Below are 22,223 nucleotides of genomic sequence, written 5' to 3'. Positions count from 1 at the left end.
CTAATACCATCCACAAAAGTTGGATAAATTAAAATGAATAGATTATATAAATAATTAAGTGAATGAATGAATGGCATCTGTCTGTCTGTCTGACATAGAAATACCTAATTATTTGTATCATCTATTTATTTACCCAATGCATTTAATTTTTGACAGTATTAGTGCTACTATTAAAGATCAAGGTTGAAATAAATTTTATTAACAAACATTTTCCAAATTACAAATAATCCTATATACAGCATTGCTCGTTTGTTTTGTGCTATATACATGTAATGTTGAAGTCCGGCTGTTCATCAGTTATCTAATATGTCCATCATGATGCTAATTAACATTTCTTTCTTGAACTTACTTTTATACTGGATAACTGGCCTCGGTGGTGCAGTGGTTAACCCATTGGACTACAGGCTGGTAGGTACAGGGTTTGCATCCCGGTACCGGCTCTAAACCAGAGCGAGTTCTTAATTACGGCTCAGTGGGTAGGTGTAAGACCACTACACCCTCTTCTGTCTCACTAACCACTATAACCAACTAACCCACTGTCCTGGACAGACAGTCCAGATAGCTAAGGTGTGTGCCCAGTACAGCATGCTTGAACCTTAATTGGATATAAGCACACAAATAAGTTGAAATCAATCTACTGGATATTTAATTAGTATGCTAAACTGATTTTGGCCATTACGGTTTACTCTGGTTGAAATTTTCAGATAATTAATCTTCTTCAACATACTAGGTATATTCAGTAAATTAAAGAAAAATAATTATTAAAATTGGTGACAATATACATGTATTTTGGGGTCACATTTTCTGTAACTTTCTGGGGGTAGACTTTCAAATGTCTGACATATATCAGTAAAATTATTTGTTTATTCGAAACCTTTAAAACTGGTAAGCATTTAAAAAAAATTTTTTATCCACCTCAATTAGTAAAAATGTTACAGGCTTTTAAAAATGGATAGTACCACTAACAATTAAGTTCAAAGTTCAATGACCTTTATCAATGACCTCTAGTTGAGACAGAAATGTAAAATTATGGTTTGGACATTTTGTTTTTTTACTGACTGCTTGAAGTGTTGTGAATTTCAATCCAATCTGAGAGGGTGAGTCTTAAAAGTGATTTATCTGATGTAAAATGCACTTTGCACATAACCATTTCTACACTGTCTTCAAGACTTGCATGTAGACAGACCATTTAAATTACGAAAAATATTGCTTGACCGTATACCACAGATATTGCAGACCTTCTTTTTCAACTTATTTTTGTGCTTATATCCAATTAAGGTTCAAGCACTCTTTCCTGGGCACACACCTCAACTATCTGGGCTGTCTGTCCAAGACAGTGGGTTAATTGTTAGTGAGCGAGAAGAGGGTATAGTAGTCTTACACCTAACCAATGAGTCATTAAAACTCACTCTGGACGGGAGCCGGTACCAGGCTGCAAACTCAGTACCTACCAGCCTTAAGTCCGATGGCTTAACCACAACTTCATTTAGACCTAACCTTTGCTTGGATTGAAGGGGAGGCCCAGGGAAGGACATGATTTGGCAGAATCACTATTTTAATGGTTTGACATTTACTATTGATAAATGAATGTGTTACCTCTTATAATAGCCCAAAGCTCCCAACATAGTAGCAAGAACTAACATAGCGATGATAATCAATGCTATAATAGCTCCATCTACACCATCAGCCAAATGCTGTGTCTCATTCTCCTCACCAACAAACAATTCTGAAAATACATAAAAACAATCAGTTATCAAAGATAACAATGACATCTATAACACCTCCAGCTAAACCACCAGACACACATCGTGTACACTCTGGACCATGTGGACTATCAGTATCAGTTGCGAAATGTTATCCTGCAATCACTATACCATATATGACCAAAACTATTGAGCTTTTCATGATGGAATTATACTTTTGCACTAGCTTATGATCATCAAAGTATGTTGTATTGCTCAGTTACATATTCTTTTATTTTCACTTGATGATCATTATTTTGAAGACATTTTGTTTTAAAAATAAGAAATAAATTGTTATTATTGAAGAGCTGTACGTACACCTGGAAATTAATTTACAAATGTAGCACCAACTAGTTTTGACCATGTAGCTTATACTTCGCAAGTAATTGTGAATGTTTCGTGGATACAAAACACACAAAGTAATGTTGTGTGTGTATGCAGAGGATATTGAAAAAGGTTCACAGCAAATGACACTGTCGTCACATCAATATTTAACATGTTTAGGGGAAAAGACGGAAACTGAAAATATAAATGACGTGCTTCTCTAAGTAATATATTCATGCCATCTTGGTAAATACCCAGTAGATAAAGAATATGTAAAAATTCTCAAAATCAGATTTAAACTATCTGCACATATTGTTAGTTCCTAGTACCTTTTTGCCTGCAATACAATTTAGGTGGGGCTCAATTAATTTTCAGGTGTATATAATTCTGTTTTGGTGTACATGATTGTAGACGACAAGTCTTTCCACACGTATGGACCTAGTACTCTGGGAAATGGTAAAATTGTGAAATTAAAAGGTTCAAAATTCACTAGCCATAGTCAAAAATCTACTAGCCCTACTTCTGTGTGTACCATACATTTGCACTAGTAAGTAGAAAATAAAACCAAAACCTAAACACTTTATAATCATCTAATTAACATATACGTTGCCAAATGCTCCCACCTACAAGTACAATCTATTCCCAATAAATTAATTTTATTTAGTGTACCTACCATTTGTGCCTAACTGATTTGAATAATGGCTGCTGAGGTTACAGACATTTTGGGGCACAGCTTGTAATCTTTTACAGTGAAATGTTCAATTCACACCGTAATTAGTTACAAACAGGAAAAAACAAGTGTTAAAGTTTGTTTTGTGTCACAACACAACCAGAGCACATTAATCATCGGCTATTGGATAGTAAAATCATGGGTTTTTAATGTTCCTGATAAAAAGTGTTAAAAGTTTGTTTTGTGTCACAACACAACTAGAGCACATTAATCATTGGCTATTGGATAGTAAAATCATGGGGGTTTAATGTTCCTGATAAAAAGTGTTAAATTTGTTAAATAAAATTTATTAAAAAATGTTCTCAACGGTTACGGCAACAGACATTTTAGGGCAAATGGACATTTAATTTGTTTTGGAACAAAATGTTAAAGGTTCTTTTGTTTAATGACACCATTAGAGCACACTGATTTATCAGCTATTTGGTAATTTTTACATATAATCTCAGAGAAGAAACTAGCAACATTTTTCCATTAGTAGCTAGGGATCTTTTATATGTACCCTCCCACAGACAGGGTAGTACATACCATGGCATTTGATATACCAGTCAATGGGCCCACCGACACGGATCGATCTCACTTGACCACAAGGCTACGTCCCGTCCCTTTGGGGCAAAAATGCAATTTATGGTGACAAAACTTTAAAAATTTATATCTCAGGATACATATCAAATATTTAGGTGCTTTCAACGGCAAACCCATTCTGAGATACCCAGGCAGTTTTCAATATATTTAGGAAAATATAATTTAAACAATAGTCTGGTACATTACTATTTATCTCCTTAGAAGTTAGACCGTTGAAAGTTAACCTGATTTGTATATCAAGATACGATTGAAACGATATATACATGTTGATCACTTTGGTGGAATAAACTTGTAACCAGAAATGAAGTTGGTGGCATATTTTAACTCCATTATGTCACAGGAATAACACATTCAGGCCATAGACATTTTGCAACACAGTAATTTAACAATTCAAACAAGCCATTGCCACTTTCTCCAGCAATAAGTGCCGGGTCCTCAGATTCATATTCGTTCGTTATCTGGTTGTCAATTTTGCTTGCAACACATTTAAAACCATTTGTGACGCATTGGCAGTCATTGCTGTCATTGCATTTCATCAGCTCAATTACAGCTCTTGATGCTGGTAGAATGGTCATCCATTGCATGTGAATTAGAAAATACTCAACGAGCTATGAGGCAATGCCAAAGGCTCGGGAAAAACAACATCAATTCACTCGTGCCAGATAAACAGTATTGCCAAGTAGCAAGTTGGATATTCCATTTATTACCCATTTTTAATATTTATCATTTTATGAAAGATTTTTGAACGATACTGTTGTTGAAAATAAGTTTAAAAGTTGAGGACAATTAAGAGGCAGTGTTGCGTCACAGCTGTGACGTACGTATTGCTGATAACGTAAGTTAGTTGTTGACATGACTTCCACCATGGAAACTATTCTTACACAATTAACCGCCTATTGTGAAGCACTGTTTATGACATCAAAACATATCTAGGGGAAGAAATGAGGTTTTTTCTTTCCCTAGGGAAACATCACTTTTCTTTCCCCTCTTCTCTCTGCCCATATGGGTAATAAGGATAGCTCTTTATTGATGATCCATGACTTGTTGGCGGTGGGACTTCTGGGTTTGCTTCAAGTGACCTGCACCAAATTGCAGCCTGATAGTGGGTACATCTAGTATGCTGTTGGAGGAAGTGTTTGTAGAGTGGGAGAGATGATGACCTAATACACACACCCCTCCCGTTGTTCCTATTGAGGCATATAGACTGCACACAAATGCCTTAAGTTTCTGGATGACGTCATCCAAGACTTCCCACAGCTGTCCAAGATCCGTCAAACTTTGTTGATAATCCTCCTCTTTTCTCAGCATTTTCAGAGATCTATTCTTTTCCTGAGGAGCTGATGCATGGTTCATAGAGGAATAAAAAATATATAAAAATCTGACTTTTCCACATCCATTTCTCAGTTTTTAACAACTCATCACAGTGAAAATAACAACTTATAAGTTATGCTTTATTACCAGTAACTAACAGTGTTTAAGGGACTTTACTACAGCTGTGATTCATCAGTTTTCTTTGCTAAGATCTCTTTTTCTTTTGCTGTTTTTCGCAGTGTTAGAAAGACTGATGTGCCTTCAATCTCAGCCGTAGCGGCCAACTCACCACCACTTTTAGAAAGTGAATCTCTGTCTACTGGTGCCTGTTTCAGATTCGTTCTCATGTTCTTTACCTCCTCCTCTAACTTCTCGTACCCATGAGCATGAGGATCCCATGAGGATTGAAGGTGAACACATTCAAGCAGCATCAACCTTTAAAATCAATATTTCTCTAAAACGGTAAAATATGACTTTGATAGTTTTTCCCCATCCACTCTTCATATACATTAATGAAACTTTTTTCGGTTATAGCATTTCTGGAAGTAGAGAAGTTTTTCATTTGTTTTAATTGGCTTAAAGCGGCAGTATCCGGAATATTTTTTATTATTCAAGCATATAGAACAGAAAATCCAATTACGTTTGGGTGCATATATGACGCCGCACTCCGCATTGGTTTCACTATGCTGGCTTATCCAGGTCAAAAACAAAGCCAGTATTTTGAAAGTGGGACACTTTTGACGGGCTCGTACCGATCTCGGTATTCATTGGCTTATCACAAGTATAGAATTCCCCAACAAGAGATCACGTGATATTTTGCAATTTTTCAACAAATTTAACTGTCTTGATTGAGGGGTCGTCTCATATCGCTAAAAACATATTTATATCCATAGAGGTATGGTACAACGCCTTTCCAGGGGTCGGTGGGTGGGGGATTTGTCTTGAAATTTTGACAGTGGCCAGCTTTTGGCATACGCATTACATGTAAGGGGGTGTTACTAATTATGTAACGCTCTAGGGGTAGAGAAATAGGGTACTGTGTTCGATTTACGTAACATTTTTAAAGACTATATGTTATTTTAATTCATTACTTAGACCTAAAAAGGTGGGGGGTTTTAATGCACAGTCAGTACAGGATTGATCCCCATCGGCAGGTATATAAAAGACCATGGTATGTGATATCCTGTCTGTGGGATGGTACATATAAATGATCCCTTGCTAAAAAAATGTAGCGGGGTTCCAAGGTGCATGTGCAGTGATTTCAGCGGGGTTGGGGTTATAGACTGTGTTGAACGAAGTTTATATGGGGCCATGCTCCCCCAGAAAATACATTTCAATTCTTTTTTTAAGCTTGGGCAAGTAAGGGTTTCAACATCCAATACCCTCCCCCTGCACATGCACCCGATTCCTCTCTAAGATTATATGTCAAAATTACCAAATGTTAGACATCCAACAGCAGATGGAAGGAAGGATAGGATATGTTTTATTTAACGACGCACTCAACACATTTTATTTACAGTTGTATGGGGTCGGATGATTATTAAATCAATATGCTTTATCTCTGATGTCGTTAAAACCCCCCCCCCCCCCCAACTTTACCCTTTCCAAAAGAAATATTTATTTGAATTTGTTGATTTTAAAACGTAAAATTAAGAAGTGAAAATTTCAATTTCTATTTTAAAAATATATACATGATTAACGTGTTACTAGTATACAAACTAAACTTTGAAAGTTCTACTAACACTTTATAAAATATTAATTCTGAAATAGGAAGGTACGATTGTCGATAATACGTTGTCAAGATCAAACCGGTTTTAACCAAAGACTCTAGTACCGTATCCTCAACCAAACGTTCTTCGTACAGCGCAAGATTTCTCTTTTAATTTTTTGAGACGAACCCTACAATTTGAAATCGGCAAACGCACATGTTAACTGAAACTGACAACAGGCTGTCGTTTGTGCTTTGCCGAGCTATGGCGGCACAGGCAACGAATCAAGCGTATACGTTTGACGATATCCGTTCATAGCGAACACGCACAACTTTTTTAAAAGTGCATTTGAGCTTGTATTTCATATTTGTAGATGATGTTATAATATGGTAACCAGAGAATGTAACTTTAATTTTCAATTTTTTAGGCCCTGACCTCAGGCCCCAAATTTAGCTGGAATCGGTCATATAGTTTCGAAGAAGAAGTCGAAAAAGTGAAATATTTATGCACGATGATGTACGAAACAAATCACCATATAGATCCCTTGAGCCTTCATCTATATATTTGCAATTGAGGCCACCAAAACGTAATCTCCAGGTAATTATATATATATATAAAAAACACCTAAACCTAAGAAAGAAGAAACAAAGAAAAAATGCTAAATTATAATTTCTCTAAACATTGTAGAAATTCAGAAAAATAGAACAATAGTTCTTCCTAGAATAGACATACCACACTTATCTCCAGACCAGCCTTCTGGACAATAACATGAGCAATCACTTGTATTCAAAGTGCCATCATTTTCACATTCTACCTGGCAGATCTCTGCAAAATAGGAAATAGTACAGAAACCAGCAAAATCATAAACATGCAATTTTATTTTAATACTAAATTTTTTTTATTACATACCCATTAAATCTTACTATATAAATACAGTCCTGAATACAAAAATGAAATACACTTTTCCGTATTAAAACTGAACTGCCGGAACAATGCCGTATTCAACGCTACAATTTATAGCACATGGTTAGCGGGAATGCCCTTAGTGGCTTGGTTTGAATAGCCTATTAAAGCAGTTAACTGTTATGCATGTTTAAAATGCTATTTTGTGGAATGAAAAATGCTGGTCTTGTGGGTAAAAAACCCAAATCACAGAGCCAGGAAAACTTTATGCACACAGCTGGTGCACATGGGTGTTAATCCAACAACAATCTGTCAACTGTCAGGCCACAAAAATGTCAACAGCATTAATAATTATGCAGTGGCATCTGTTCACATGCAAAAAGAAATGTGTGACATCCTTACAGGAAAGAAATAATACATCCTGGTCACTTAAAATATCTAGAGATTCAAACTTCACAAATCCACGATTAGCAACAATGACGTCGCATGCACCGTCTCCTCACGTAGAAAACTTGGATGAACTGACAACCGGATTATTTAGTGGAGCGATGATTTATGGAGGCACATTTAATATAAACTTCAACTTTTCAGCAACGAGTAATTCCATGAACATCAATAAAAGAAAACACACCGATGACGACAGCCATTGTGTGAACAATTCTTGACATTTTTCTTCGTTGATAAAACTGGCGCTCTGAAGGTTTTGTGACGTGTTACGAGCAAATTAAATATTATATTGTTTGTGAATTTTAGCTATTACATTGTTTTTAAAAGGCATTTCAAATAATATCATTAAAATTATAAGTAACTTTTCACTTATTCTTTCTTATTTCTATTTATTGTTTAAATAGAACTATATTCCTATGTGTAATATTGGTGGTTCATCAGTCCGCGTAGTAACACAGCTGACCTAGTTGTGTAAATTGAAAAATACCATCATTAGCTAGCAGTGTTACAATTTTTTAACTATTATTTGGAAACAAAATTCCAATTTAGGGTATGTAATAAATACAAAACTACATATTATTATGTGGTTTTGTCTACATTGTATTTATTAATATTGTTAAAGTTTTCTATTATTTGATTAAAACATACATTCATGAATAAAATACCCAAACTTGGACAGAACTATCTTGACAAGATACTACATTACCCTCGTGCATAACACCTGCAACCATCTTTTTGTGTATTGGTATTTATGTTGATCTGAATTAAAGGTCCTGGCATATTGAAAACATATTTCACTATTGTTTGGTATCTATGTATACCTTTTACAATATATATGAAGTATCAATAAAAGAAATTCCAAAAAAATTACCCGTTTTTAATATATTCACAATAAAACCTCTCAACTCCTCAAGCTAAGTCACATGACCCTGTGATGTACTACGCAGCATACTATGAAAGCATTATTGTGCACAGCCTTTCACACCTGACCTGACCTTTCCACACATTTGATTTGGAACACGTTTTCTTTTTAAACGCGAACATGTTATTCCAGTGAATTGAATTGTACGGATAGAATATTCTTTTGGAGATAGTTTTCAAATGTAAAATATGGTAAACCATTTTTCAATCTTTGAATGTATCAAAGCTGCAGTTTTTCTGAACTTTAGTCAAACCGACAATCACAGGGTTTAGATGGAAACGGTTTTTAAACCGAACCCGTGCCTAATGGAAAGGACCGTCACAATGCAATAGGATCTGCAGTGACCACTTCATCCCCGAGTATTAAAAACCAGTCTAAATAATTACAATGAACATGAGGCTTATTCCATGCAAACTCATCCTGGGATGCAAAAATTAAAATTCATCTTATAAATTAAAAAAGTTTTTTTTTTTAATATTTTGGATATGTATATTTATGTTAAAGAATAAACAAATCATGAACAGTGAGATAATTTTGTATGTGCCACTATTTGAAAATGCAACACCTGCAACAAAACAAAACACAACAAAATAGTTAAGTTTGTTTTTTGCTTAAAATGTTGTTAGTTAACCCGTTTCCTGCCGTTGACGTGTATACACGTCAAGCGTCATCACAATGACGTCACTTTGCATTGTTTTCATTTAAAAATCGTTTTCTAAATTAATTGTTGACATTTTGGTCAAAAACAAAGTAAGAAAATGTCAATAAATTGTCTTAGAATGACATATCCAAATATCTGCTAAATTGCTGTTGTACATCTTATGTTTTTTTAAAACAAAAATGACCCGTCAAATGGCGCGTGCTATTGTTTGTTATTGTTTCTTGTTTTTTTGGTAGCGGTTTCTTTTATCTCTACAAAGTTATAATATATTATTATATATGAACTACATTCTGACAGTTGCATTAAAATAGAACAAGTATCACTTTTAATGCCTAAAAAAAGGTACAAACACAATCAAACAATTGTAATCCGACGGCATAAACAGTCATCGAAAAGCGTCATGTGACAGCACATTTCCCGCCATACAATTTTACAGCAGTAGTACACGTGCTCGGTGTTCGTCGTTGTTTTGTTGTGTTGTTTTTCTGCCAGTTTTTCCTGTTCAACATTCACATTGGTATTAATCACTACTGAGTGGATATATATTTGTTCTAATTTTTTTTAAATGAATTACAAACGATAGGTTACGAATATTTGCTGAAGTAGTCTGGAGAATACCTTGACCTACATTATTTTCAATAACCAATCACAAAACATTCTCGTGTCACACATAACGATGTGGCGCCACTGGTTTTTTGTTTTTATTATTGAAATAAATTAAAGCATGTACTATACTGTACCAGTCGCGGTTCCAAGGATTGTGTGTGTGCGTGTGTGTAGGGGGGGGGGGGGCGCCATGCATGGCTTTTTATGAATAAGCGTATATAAGCAGTGAATGTTTTGTAATGTTGTATGGTGGATGACAATTTTTAAAAAATCGGGCATGTGTGTTGGGATTTTAGGTAGGGGTGTTTGAAGAGCGAAGTTTATAGGGGATTTCTGTAATGCTCCGCCAGAATATGTATTGAATTTGCTTTTGTTTTTTTAATCTGCTTAAGCAGGGACCGAAAAGGGGGTGGGGGTGGGGGGTCGACCCATTCCCTGCACACACATCTGCAAATGTTATAAAGATAAATTAATCATCATGAGGTAAACTGTAGTTGTGTTGCACTGTTGGATCTATTGTATTTTGATAAATTTATTAGTACCAAAATCTAAAATTCGAGCGAATACGACAGAGACATTCGGGCAAATTGAGCTGGCCTGAAACCTTGTCATCAAGTACTAGTATTTCCAACATTTCTCCTACAATACTAGTTGTAATTAAATCCATGTAAAATTGTGTAGTGCTTCGTTTGAAACCCTATATTATATATAGCTGGTTGGCAGTAACGCCAAAACTAATAAATGTTGTTTTTTACTTGGTGGTATTTTCATTTAATTTGGGCACAAATTAGCCTGCCCTTCTCCCTCTCCCACCCCTACAAAACAAAACGGGATCCCATACGCTTATGATTAGTACATCAGGCCTGTACGGTACCAATTGGTGTGGATGCGTCGGGGGGTATACACACCCTCACCGCAAGGTCCAATTTTTTTTTTCCATGCAACAGTTATCGTCCGTTTTTTAGAACATCGACACAGTCCTTTTTCGTGTTACGCAACACCCCCAAAAAATCGTGCAGTAACTATATGGACCTATATAAAATGTGAAATTACAGTAGGATAATGGTTTGCAATAGATTCAGTGTACATGTAAGTAATCACTTTTTTTTTTTTTTAAATACGGTGATAACTAATTTTTTTTAAATAACAATTAAAAAAAAAACCATTCCACGTACCTTTTAGCAGGGCGGACACTGTTGTGTAGGCAACGACCCGAAACATTGTTTTTTTCTCAAAAATCGTTAAACAAATTATTTAATGCAAATAAAATGTTGTATTCTGGATGTAATAATCACAAATCATAAAACGATCCTATATTGTTGATAAAAATATCAAAGAAAAATCGCAAAAACTTCAAAGTGTAGTTGGCCTATATTATCGACACTTGACCCAGATATAATACTTCGCGGGACCAAATGCCAGTGATTTCTTCTTCTTTCACTCTGTCAATAAACACGTCAGAAGAAGTTGCACAAATATAAATTCATGATTCCGATAATAATGTTTTAAACATTTACTTGTGTGACATCTCAAGTGACCTATTGCGGTATGGAGCACATTTTCTACGTCCGCTCGGACTACTGTGCATTACACATAAACGTTTCACGTTTTTGACTTCTCAATTATTTTTTAATCAGTTCCAACTACATTTTGTGCCACACATAAACACATTCTGACCTTCCTCTCCAGTCATGCCCCCCCCCCCCCCCCCCCCCCCCCAAATTAAATGGCATAGGCCAAGTACGGGCTCTCATTTTTGTTGGGGATGCAGGCAGATTTCTGCCAGAGCTGAACGAAAATCCCTGAATCTGGATAACAATTATTCATATTAGCTTTACTGCCAAACAGCAGGGTCTCAGCTAATGGGTAGAGGCAATGGTGTGTGTGTGTTTTATTTTTTATTTAACGACACCATTAGAGCACACTGATTTATTAATCATGGCTATTAGATGTCAAACATTTGGTAATTTTGATACTAGTAGTCTTAGAGAAAAAAAAAAAAACTACATTTTTCCATTAGTAGCAAGGCATCTTTTATATACACCATCCCAAAGACAGGATAGTACATACCACAGCCTTTGATATACCAGTCATGGAGCACTGGCTGGAACGAGAAATAGCCCAGTGAGCCCACCGATGGGAATCCATCCCAAACCAACTGCACTTTACCACTGGGCTGCATCCCACCCCTGGTGTGGGAGGAATGCATTGGGGGGGGGGGGGGGGGGGGGGGGTTGTTGTTGTTAAAATAATAGAAAAATAGTTTATTGATACTGATGTTTTAAGTACGTAACCTCCCTGAAATGACTGCAAAATGGTGTCTTGCACCTTCCATGCTCATTGGTTCATTGTTTAAATCCTAGTTACAGCCCTGAACAGCTATATAGGGTTGCAAATGAATCACTACATATTTTTACATGGATTACAACTAATATTGTGTCAGAGTAAAATTATGGAAATACATGTTGAAAAGGTTTTAGGGCAGCTCATTTGCCCGAAATGCTATACCTGGATAGTATTCAAATAATATATAAAGGCAAATAGATGACCAGTGTATATAACTTGTGAATGTCCCATAGGTGGAGATGGAGTTCACAATAGTTATATAGAAATTGCATATCCGTGACCCATTTCCTTTTGAATATGGTCATTCTACCCCTCTCCTAAGGGTGGGGCACAAATAGGGGGAAATTAAGCCAATTGTCGTGTCCAGGAATACCATACAAATATCAATTTTGTGAATTTCGTTAATGTCATGTCCCCCCCCCCCCCCCCCCCCCCCCCACAGGTAGGAGACAAATTCATTAAACCATCTATCATATAGACAAATGCATTTAAACTATTATGTTTTCAAAAATACTAGACCATTTCAATCAAATTTATTTGGTAGTTGCTTTCACCCATGAAAAACCCAAAACCATGAATTTGGTCATTTTAATCCCCCTAGGAAAATGGGTGCTCCGCACTCCATGTGTTTGGTAGTTGTGGTCAGCAATTTACTCAGGTGACCGTTTAGATCTATTTTGTATCATGCATAAGTGTTTAACACTGGATACACATTATGTATACGGTACATATTAAATTTTAATTAGGGCTCACATGTTGATGTTTGTTTCATTGGGTTTAAAACATTTTTTACAATTGTGACCGTGTGAAGCACTATTGCAAGTATCTTGTGTCACAATAAATTACTGAAATGCATAAAATCCTATTTACTATTTCTATTATTCTAATATTAGTGTCCAGGGTTTCTGCCAGAGGGTATGAAGGGTAAAATTATGTACCCTAAAATCTTGGGAATTAATGGATACATTTTAATAATTTTTAGAACGATTAGAGTAAGATAGCTGCTGCTTAAAGTTTGTACATGAAATGCAGTGTCCAATTTAAAAAGATTCCAAACCCCATAACCACCTAGTAGTGGCAGTTATGATCTGGAGTTTTCAAGTACCCTCAAATTATTGATTACTGGTGTCCTTTACTTTTGACCTTATGACCCAAAAGTTGCATGCACACAGCAAATAGTTTCCAGTTTTACATACGTTACCATGGTAACCAATAGTTTGCACTGGTTACCATGGTAACAGTTTTGATCTGGGTACCATGGTAACATATAGTTTTGAACTGGTTACCATGGTGACAGAATTAATAAGCTTCATATATCTTTTCTACAGGCATAGTACAATTATGTCACTATACATTGTTGTTTTTTCTCAGTCCTTGAAAATTATTATTATTTTTTTTTTTTCTTTCTGTTTTGCATTGGTTACCTTGACAACAGAATTCACAATTTTCACCCTTCTCTTGTAAACAACTGGGAGGTTATTATTACATCATTATACAGTGATTTGTATTTAAATAAATTCATTTAAAACATTTCATATGGGAAACGGTTCCTCTTTTTGCATTGGTTACCATGGTAACAGAATTAATAATGTTCATTTGAAAATGATAGGAAGTGAAAGGGCATATACCTTTTTTAAAATCTTGTGTCATTTGACAAAGATATATAAAGTTATAGAGATAGTATACATATTTTTAGTGTCTAGGTAATATTGGACACAATGTCCACAAGTTACAAAAATGCGTTGATAGTAGTATGTGCATTTGACCCTATTATTCAAAAACAAAATTGGCTGTCTACTTAATTCTTTTTCTAAATCGAGTAGTATGGTTAATAGATTACACCATAGACTTAAATTAAAAGCAAAATATTAGTTTTAAATTAAAGTTTTCATAATTATTAATAAAAAATGGTATATTGAAAGTCACAGCTGTTGCCATGGTAACATAAATAATATAACTGACTATAAAATGTTAGCGTTATGTAGGTGAATATTCTTAGTATATATGTGTGTAATTTCATGCCGAAATGTCAACTGATTTTAATATTACCAGAAATGTATAATAGTTAATGTTGGAAATTATGTTCATAATTTACAAAAAATGTGTTGATAGCCGAATGCGCATCTGAACCTATTTTTCAGAAAAAACCCGCGGTTGTTGACTTAATTTTTTCTTTACATCAAGCAGTATGGTTAATACATCACAGCATAGACTTAAATTAAAAGTAAAATATTAGTTTTTAATTAAAGTTTTCATAATTATTAATGAAAATATGGTATACTGAAATTTGCAGCATTTTATGCCATGGTAACAAATAATATGACTGACTATAAAATGTTAGCGTTACGTAAGTGGATATTCTTAGTATATATGTGTGTAATTTCATGCTGAAATGTCAACTGATTTTAATAATATTACTAAAAATGTATAATAGTTGATGTTGGACATTATCTTCATAATTTACAAAAAAGCATTGATGACAGTATGTGCATTGCACCCTATTATTCTGAAACAAAAATGGCAGTCTATTTAATTTTTTCCTTAAATCAATCACTGTGCTTAATAAATCACAGCATACACTTAAATTAAAAGAAAAATAGTAGTTTTTTAATTATTAATGAAAAAATTGTATATTGGAATTTGCAGCTGTTGCCATGGTAACATAAATAAAATAACCATCTACAAAATGCTATCATTATGTAGGTGGATCATTATGGTATATATGGGTGTAATTTCATATTAAAATACAGATAGGAAAGGAAGGGAATATTCCTTTAAGAAGTTTGTTATGTATATGGATTTTAATAAAATTACTAGAAATGTAGAACAGGTGAAAATTCTTTAAATTTAGCAAAAAGAATGCGGCAGGATAAGGGTTAATTAATACCAAAATGGATTAGTATATAGTCATTTGACAGATAACTGTCTTAAGATTTACCACCTCTTTTTTTTCTCTTCATATAACAGGTTTATTTGAAAAACAATACACCAGTAACACTATTTTGCATGTAACACACGCAACGCAAATAACCAATAAGTTTTCATAACTAGTAAAATATTGAATTGTTTAAAATGTGTTTTCAGGTTAAAAGTTAGAATACCAATATAAAACAAATTTAACCATTTTTGGTTTGCAAAAGCTGCAAGTTATTATACAATGCAGCCTTTATTGAGTGTAAAACACGTAACATTACGTGTGTTACATGGGGTAGGGGATGAATTGTTTTACCCTACAAACATGTCTTTAACTAATAAATTATACAAAACCATCTAAATACAGTCTCTGCTACTGTCTGTATACATGTATTGAAGTATTTATTTATATATTTATGTACTGGTTTTACACTTAACATTAGAATATTTAGAGTTGGGAATTTAGTTTTGGAATTAAAAATAATAACTTGACTTGTCTTAGCTCCCAAGCATGCCAGCAGGAACTGAGGGTTCAATTTTGCAAAGAGCATACATGGGCAGGAATTAATGGTACATGTATCTACTGGTACTGGACACTTCCATTTACCCTTTTGTAACTGATGAATCAACTAACGTGAGAGCCCCCCCTCTTTGGAATCTGGCCTTTTATAAGGAACAAACACCAGGGATCACCCTGTCCATTGACAAATTAGCCAGCTGCTAATGTTCATGCAAAGTAGTAACAACATTTAGTCTTTGGCAAATAAAATGTTCTTCAAATTAGTCACTTTTGACTAATTTTCGAGTAAACTCTCGACATATATATCTGAAAATTGGCTAAAACTAAATTTCTAGTGTGAGCCCTGTAACATCTATATGTATATGTAATTACCAATCACTACAGTGCAATAGTGTTGTATCATAAGGGACAAAGATTCATCAAAATGTAGCAGTTCAACATCCATATGATATATTGATCTCTTCCTTTAAATTCTTACAAGTGGCTTTGCCAATCAACCACACACACACACACACACACACACACACACACACCCTAGGATTTCTGCCAGAGGGTAAAATGGGTATGGTGCCATACCCAATTTTGTGGCAAGTCTGATGTAAGATTTTGTAAAAGGAGTTTCAGGATGCACTGACTCGAATATTAGTACTACAAGTATGAGTGAGCATAAACGGGCAATATTATTTGAGGAATATTTGCCACTGAAAAAACGTGGGTGGTGCTAACCCCCTCTAAATCCACCCCTGAACAAAGAATACTTAACTTTTCTGCTAAAAACATTATTAACAGTCACTAAAAACAAAAGGCAGTAAAACAAATAAGATTTGTTTGTGATAGGATGCTTACAAGCTAATGTTCAGTTTCTCAAATCAAACGCGTAACACACGTAACAAATTTATGTAACACACGTAACACTACATTTTAATGATTTGGAAAACAAATATCTGAGTAATAAGATTATTCTTTTATGATGAATATTAACTTACATTATGATGATTAAAAGCAACATACAAAATTTTATTATCTCTTGTAACCTCAAAGAATTTTTGGAACTTTCAAATCTTATAGAAAAATGTCTGCCATGTGAATGTAACACACGTAACGCAATCAAATCTAAGCCATTACAAATATGTTTGAAATTTAGCCAATGTTTCTTGTTTTATTTTGTGAAGTACTAAAGTAGGATTATTACTAATCAGTAGGTTATAACAGGAGCCCTTTCATAGATTTCAAATTTACACACATTTTCACCCAAAGTGAGTCTCAAGTGTAACACACGTAACGTGGAATATGAGCCATGAATGCATCTGCAATATTGACAAACTGTGCCACTTAAGAGAACGATTTGGAAACTGATCATTCGATGTCTCATGTGTGATAGTTTATTTTCATAGTAGCCTAACAAGACAAAACAAAAAAGTGCTAAAATAATTCTGGGACAATACTGTAGCGTTTATGGGCTACAAAGTGTGGTCATGGGTGGTCTATAAATAGCGGGGTCACCAATCCACATCTACTGCGCCGAAACACTGGTCATGTAAATCATTTTGGATATAAGGGGTGCCTACATTTATGCACAATTTTAAAATGCTTATTTACTACAGACATAAAACATTTTGTAGTGTATATCTCAGATTGTGCACTGCTTCATTGGTGAGAGAAACATTTTATTGAGTATTTCACAGTGTTCACATACAACATGGTTTTTGAATGCTTCGGTGTGCCGATACACCGCACATCACTGTAGTCATTTGGCTCGCCAGATCATCATTGTATTTCCCCTCACACTGATAGGGAAGTGCCCCCAATGGATTTTATCATTCTTCGTCACCAACAGAGGTACCATTAGAATAGATGATGCGATATACAAATCGACTGGATCAGTGTTCTTTTTGGTGGGTTTTTTTTACAAAAAGTCACTTTATGAATAATTGGGGTGGTATTTTTGTTTTTTATTTTTAATAATGTAATCTTTATGTATTTTTTATATATATATATATATATATATATATATATACTGTGTATTAATAATGTGCCATATGAGCCTGGACCTTTAAAGGAAAGCAGAATGTTGTTTAGCAAGACAGATCACCTTGTACTGATAAATGGGTGGGGATACCACACTGTTGAATAAAAGATGCTTGTGACTGCCTTGTGCAGATATGATATTGATTACATTAACCATTTTGTGATTGTGATAAAATGGAAAAAACTTTTCTCTTGTTTTCTCTTTTATTAAATACTTCACCTGTCCTCAAACAAATTAATCCATATTCTCCTACGGATAGTAGTCTGGTTCGAACATCCCAATAGCCAATGGGATGGCCTAAAATTCTTCTACTATACACTCCTTCCTTTTGCGGAAACGTGACTGTAACTTCCTTCTTTTTCCTGAGTGAATCTCATGGAGAACTGGAAGCAGGGAGGCCTGGGAGGGTATAAACCCTTGAGGACAGGTTAAGTATCTATAAAAGAGAAAACACCTCAAGTTTTCTACATTTCTTTTCAACTTCACCTGTCCTCAACACAAATGCAGCATCCAACAGAAGGCAGCAGGTTCCATACTCCCAAGATGCATTTGTAATGTCCCCATAGACCAGTAGGAGTCTGACACAGAGGAAGAATAGGCCAACCATGGTAAGCAGCCCCACCCCACCCCAACCCCTCCATGGGATGCCTGGAACAGACCATAACAGTGATGTTAGTAACAACAACAGTGATGGTGGCATCTGTCAGTGTAATGGAAGGCATAGCCCTCAGCAGACCTCGAACCAGTTGTCCATTCTTCATTAGGGTTCTGACAAGGTGGGAAGGCATAGCTACAAGGGATGCAGGTATTAGGTAACCTCCCAATGCATTGGAGTGTTAATAAAAACATCAACAACATTATGGGTGCATCCATCAGAACATTGAACTAAACAGCCTCCTGTGTTTTCTTTCTAGTACGCCAAGTGGAAACATGTCGCCTAAGTGCAGTGCAAAAGGGCTAATGTTATCCGGATAAAAGTGCTGTCACCAAACCAATGTGTTAACTTCAGAATGGTGAAACAAACCATTGTCAAGGTGAGTCCTCAACTGTCAATTCGTTGGACATCTTGGTGTGCAGTCCTGGAATCCTACCGAACATCAGTGGCGACGAGGACGGTCTGTGCTAGTAACCAGCTATATAGGGTTGAAAACCAATCACTATGCATTTTTGCATGGATTACCACTAATTTTAAGGGTATAGAAATACATGGTAAGAAGGTCTCGGGTTAATTAGCACATTTGGCCCGAATATCTGTCTGCCCAAATTTGAGGTTTTGTTCCAGCACTAGGGAGGCAAATGCCCCCCATCCCCTTGCCCTGTCTTGTATGCCTATGGTGGTTGGGACTTGTGTACATACCGATAAATACCTGTTTCCGAGTTTGTTCATCTTAAAATAAATTTTGACATTTTCATTCAGAAAAAGATCGCTAGTCAGACTGGTAGTTATATGTTTTACATGTAACTCATTCCTCAGAATTTTTACTTGCATTTGACGAGCAGTCCAGTATTTTCTGCACCCCTGATATTTATATATTTTTTATATATCCAATTTAATATCAGTCATCTTATAATGTCAACATAGTTCATAATTTCATAATGTTAATACATGTTTTTGTACAATAATATCCAATTTAATATCAGTCATCTTATAATGTCAACATAGTTCATAATTTCATAATGTTAATACATGTTTTTGTACAATACTTTAAGATGGAAATCAAAACATGGTTGCGAAAATTATTATACAGAATAAATACTGTCTTTTAAGTGTCACTGCATCATGTGTTTTGAAAAAAAGAAGAGAAAGAAAATCATGCAATTAAGCAATGACAGAAAAAACTAAAACCTCAACTATATTTTGTCTAAATATTGTAGAAATTCAGAACACAGGAATAATAGTTATTCTACAAACAGACATACCACACTGGACTCCATTCCAGGAGTTTATACAATGACATACACAACCAAGTGACACAACGCCGTCATTTTCACACATTAAGCTGCATGTCTCTGCAAAATATAAAACAGTACACATGAATTTAAAGCAGCAGAATCATAAACATATATCTACATGTAGTTAGACACATATTTTAATACTATTTCCTATTACTCTTTGTATTATTTATTATGGTTGTGTCATTCAGATTACCTTGGATATTCCATCAATTGCCTTAAAATCTGTATCACAAAAAAAAGAGTTAACCTATGCAGTTTGATTGTAATTTGTAAAGAATTTTTGTTTTAATTTACAAAAATGTATTCCATAAAAAGTAAAAATGGCAGCCGGCAAAAAATTACATGCTTTTTGCCCTATGCGATCTCAGCGAAGTCGATATAGGTGACATGGTTATCATCTAGTATGTGGAATATGTGTCACTGTAATGGGGTTTTTCAAGATTTCTGTCTGGACAAAATGTGGGTAAAATCTAATGAAAAATAATGGTAGGAGACCAATTTTTCATAGTTGTTAACATTTTGGTTCAGACTTTAATATTATAAAATTAATGGTAAGAGATTGCCTTACAGTGAATTCTTATTTATTCACACGTAGTTATGCACACATGATGATGTGTTTTATATAATAGGTCAAGCCTGACATTCACTATGTTTTGGTAATTTAATACAATTGCATGTCCTAGTCATTATTATTAATTTTAAATCTCTTAAACATTTGTATACATATACTTTTTACTTACCACTGCCACTCTCTTGTTTCTCAAAATTAAGTTGTTGTTTTTTTAATTATAAAGAAAAAAAACCCAGGTTATGCAAACCAAAATAGGTTATGCAAAATCTTTTGGCATATAACCCCTTTTCAGGTTATGCAAATTTGTAATTTGCGCAGGCCTGTACTATCACAATATTATAGTAACTATCACAATACTATTACAACAGTAAAACTGACAATAATAGTCACCCCTACCTGTGACTCCCTTGTGCAGATAAGATTTAGATTGCATTCTGTTTTGTCATTCAGATAAGCAGCTGGCCTCTGATTGACAGAGACATTTTTTTGCTTCTTTTCAAGGTCCATGCACTAGGCAGGTTTCAATTAAACTTAGTCCAAATGATTCTCTCATGACTTACTAAGAGTTGTTATTTTTGTGGCTGATTCAAAATCCAAAATGGCCTCCCAGGCCTCTGATTAACTAAGACCTTTAAGTTGTTAAGTTCCACCAGCCAGGTTTCAACCATATCTATTCCAAATTATCCTCTCATGGCCCTGACCAAGTATTGTTATTTTTCAGGCTGATTCAAAATCCAAGATGGCCGGCCTGACCTCCGATTGACTGAGACATTTTTAAAACTTCTTTTTAAGGTCCACCATCCAGGTTTCAACCAAACTTGGTTGAAACAATCCTGTCATGGACCTGACAAAGTATTGCTATTTTTGGGACTGATTCAAAATCCAAGATGGCCACCCTGGCCTCTGATTGGCTCAGACATTTTCAACATCTTCTCAAATTCCACCAGGCCAATTTCAACCAAACATGGCCCATGTCATCCTCTCATGGCCATGCATATGTTGTTATTTTTGGGGCCAATTGAAAATCCAATCATTACAAGGTGATTCTGTTTTAACCATATTGCATTATCATTCGTATGTATTAATATTAATATTGTTTTAATTATTATTGTAAATACTATCTAAATCTGTTACATGTATGTTTGGTTGTTTAGCCACTGTTCCCACTGAATTTGATAAATCATATGAGAAGTTATAAATTAAAAAAAAAAAAACATGAAAATGATTTGGACTTAGCTTTTTCTGTTCAAATTCAACTACAAAAATGAAAACATGCTTGCGGGAAGCTTGCACAGTTGAAGATATGCTTGCAGCAAGCTTGCAAAATGAAAACATGCTTGTGGGAAGCTTGCACAGTTGAAGATATGCATGCAGCAAGCTTGTGCATGCTTTCACAAATGCAAACATGCATGCGGCAAGCTTGCAGAATTACTGACTACCTTACGCGAGCTAAATGTTAGCTTGCAAATAGCTTGCATTGCTTGTACTACCTTGTAACAACCTAGCTGCAAGCATGCATTTTTGTTTGGGAATTTACCATTATAATTGATACAAATTTAGTTCTATGTAAAATAACTGTAGCTTGCCATGACCTTACGACAACAAAACCACAAACACCATATACTTTTAACATTTGTGGGTTTCACCTTGTATAAAGTATTTTATGTTATAAATATCTTTTATAACACTTTAACAACTTATAAATATTGAAGTATTTCTTATTTTCAGCAACTGAGAACAATAAATGGCTCATTATATGTACCAAATTAAAACAAATTATTTTACAAACTTCCACTTTGTACATCGGGATATTCCATTTCAAATCAAACTACATGTGTACATAGCATCAAAAACTAAATATGCCCTTAGGAGATAGTGAAGGATGTTTCACCGTTACCTTACAGCACTGCATGTACAGCATGTGACATACAGACAACTTTATTTATCAACA

At 34.8% G+C, this 22,223-nt stretch overlaps 1 protein-coding gene across 2 annotated transcripts in view; it reads right to left on the bottom strand.

Annotated features, from left to right (window-relative positions):
• LOC121386321 overlaps positions 1 to 22,223 on the bottom strand; it is a 105,809-nt gene that overhangs the window by 5,978 nt on the left and 77,608 nt on the right. For both annotated transcript variants that reach the window (XM_041517189.1, XM_041517188.1), the window contains 3 exons: positions 19,666 to 19,755; positions 7,131 to 7,223; positions 1,597 to 1,726 (listed from right to left, as the gene is read on the bottom strand). In XM_041517189.1, coding sequence (XP_041373123.1) covers positions 1,597 to 1,726; positions 7,131 to 7,223; positions 19,666 to 19,755 — 313 coding nt within the window. The remainder of the gene's footprint in view (positions 1 to 1,596; positions 1,727 to 7,130; positions 7,224 to 19,665; positions 19,756 to 22,223) is intronic.

The sequence above is a fragment of the Gigantopelta aegis genome, chromosome 12, assembly GCF_016097555.1.
Source record: "Gigantopelta aegis isolate Gae_Host chromosome 12, Gae_host_genome, whole genome shotgun sequence".
NCBI classification, from domain to species: domain Eukaryota; kingdom Metazoa; phylum Mollusca; class Gastropoda; order Neomphalida; family Peltospiridae; genus Gigantopelta; species Gigantopelta aegis.
This window is presented reverse-complemented; position numbering and strand designations above follow the sequence as displayed.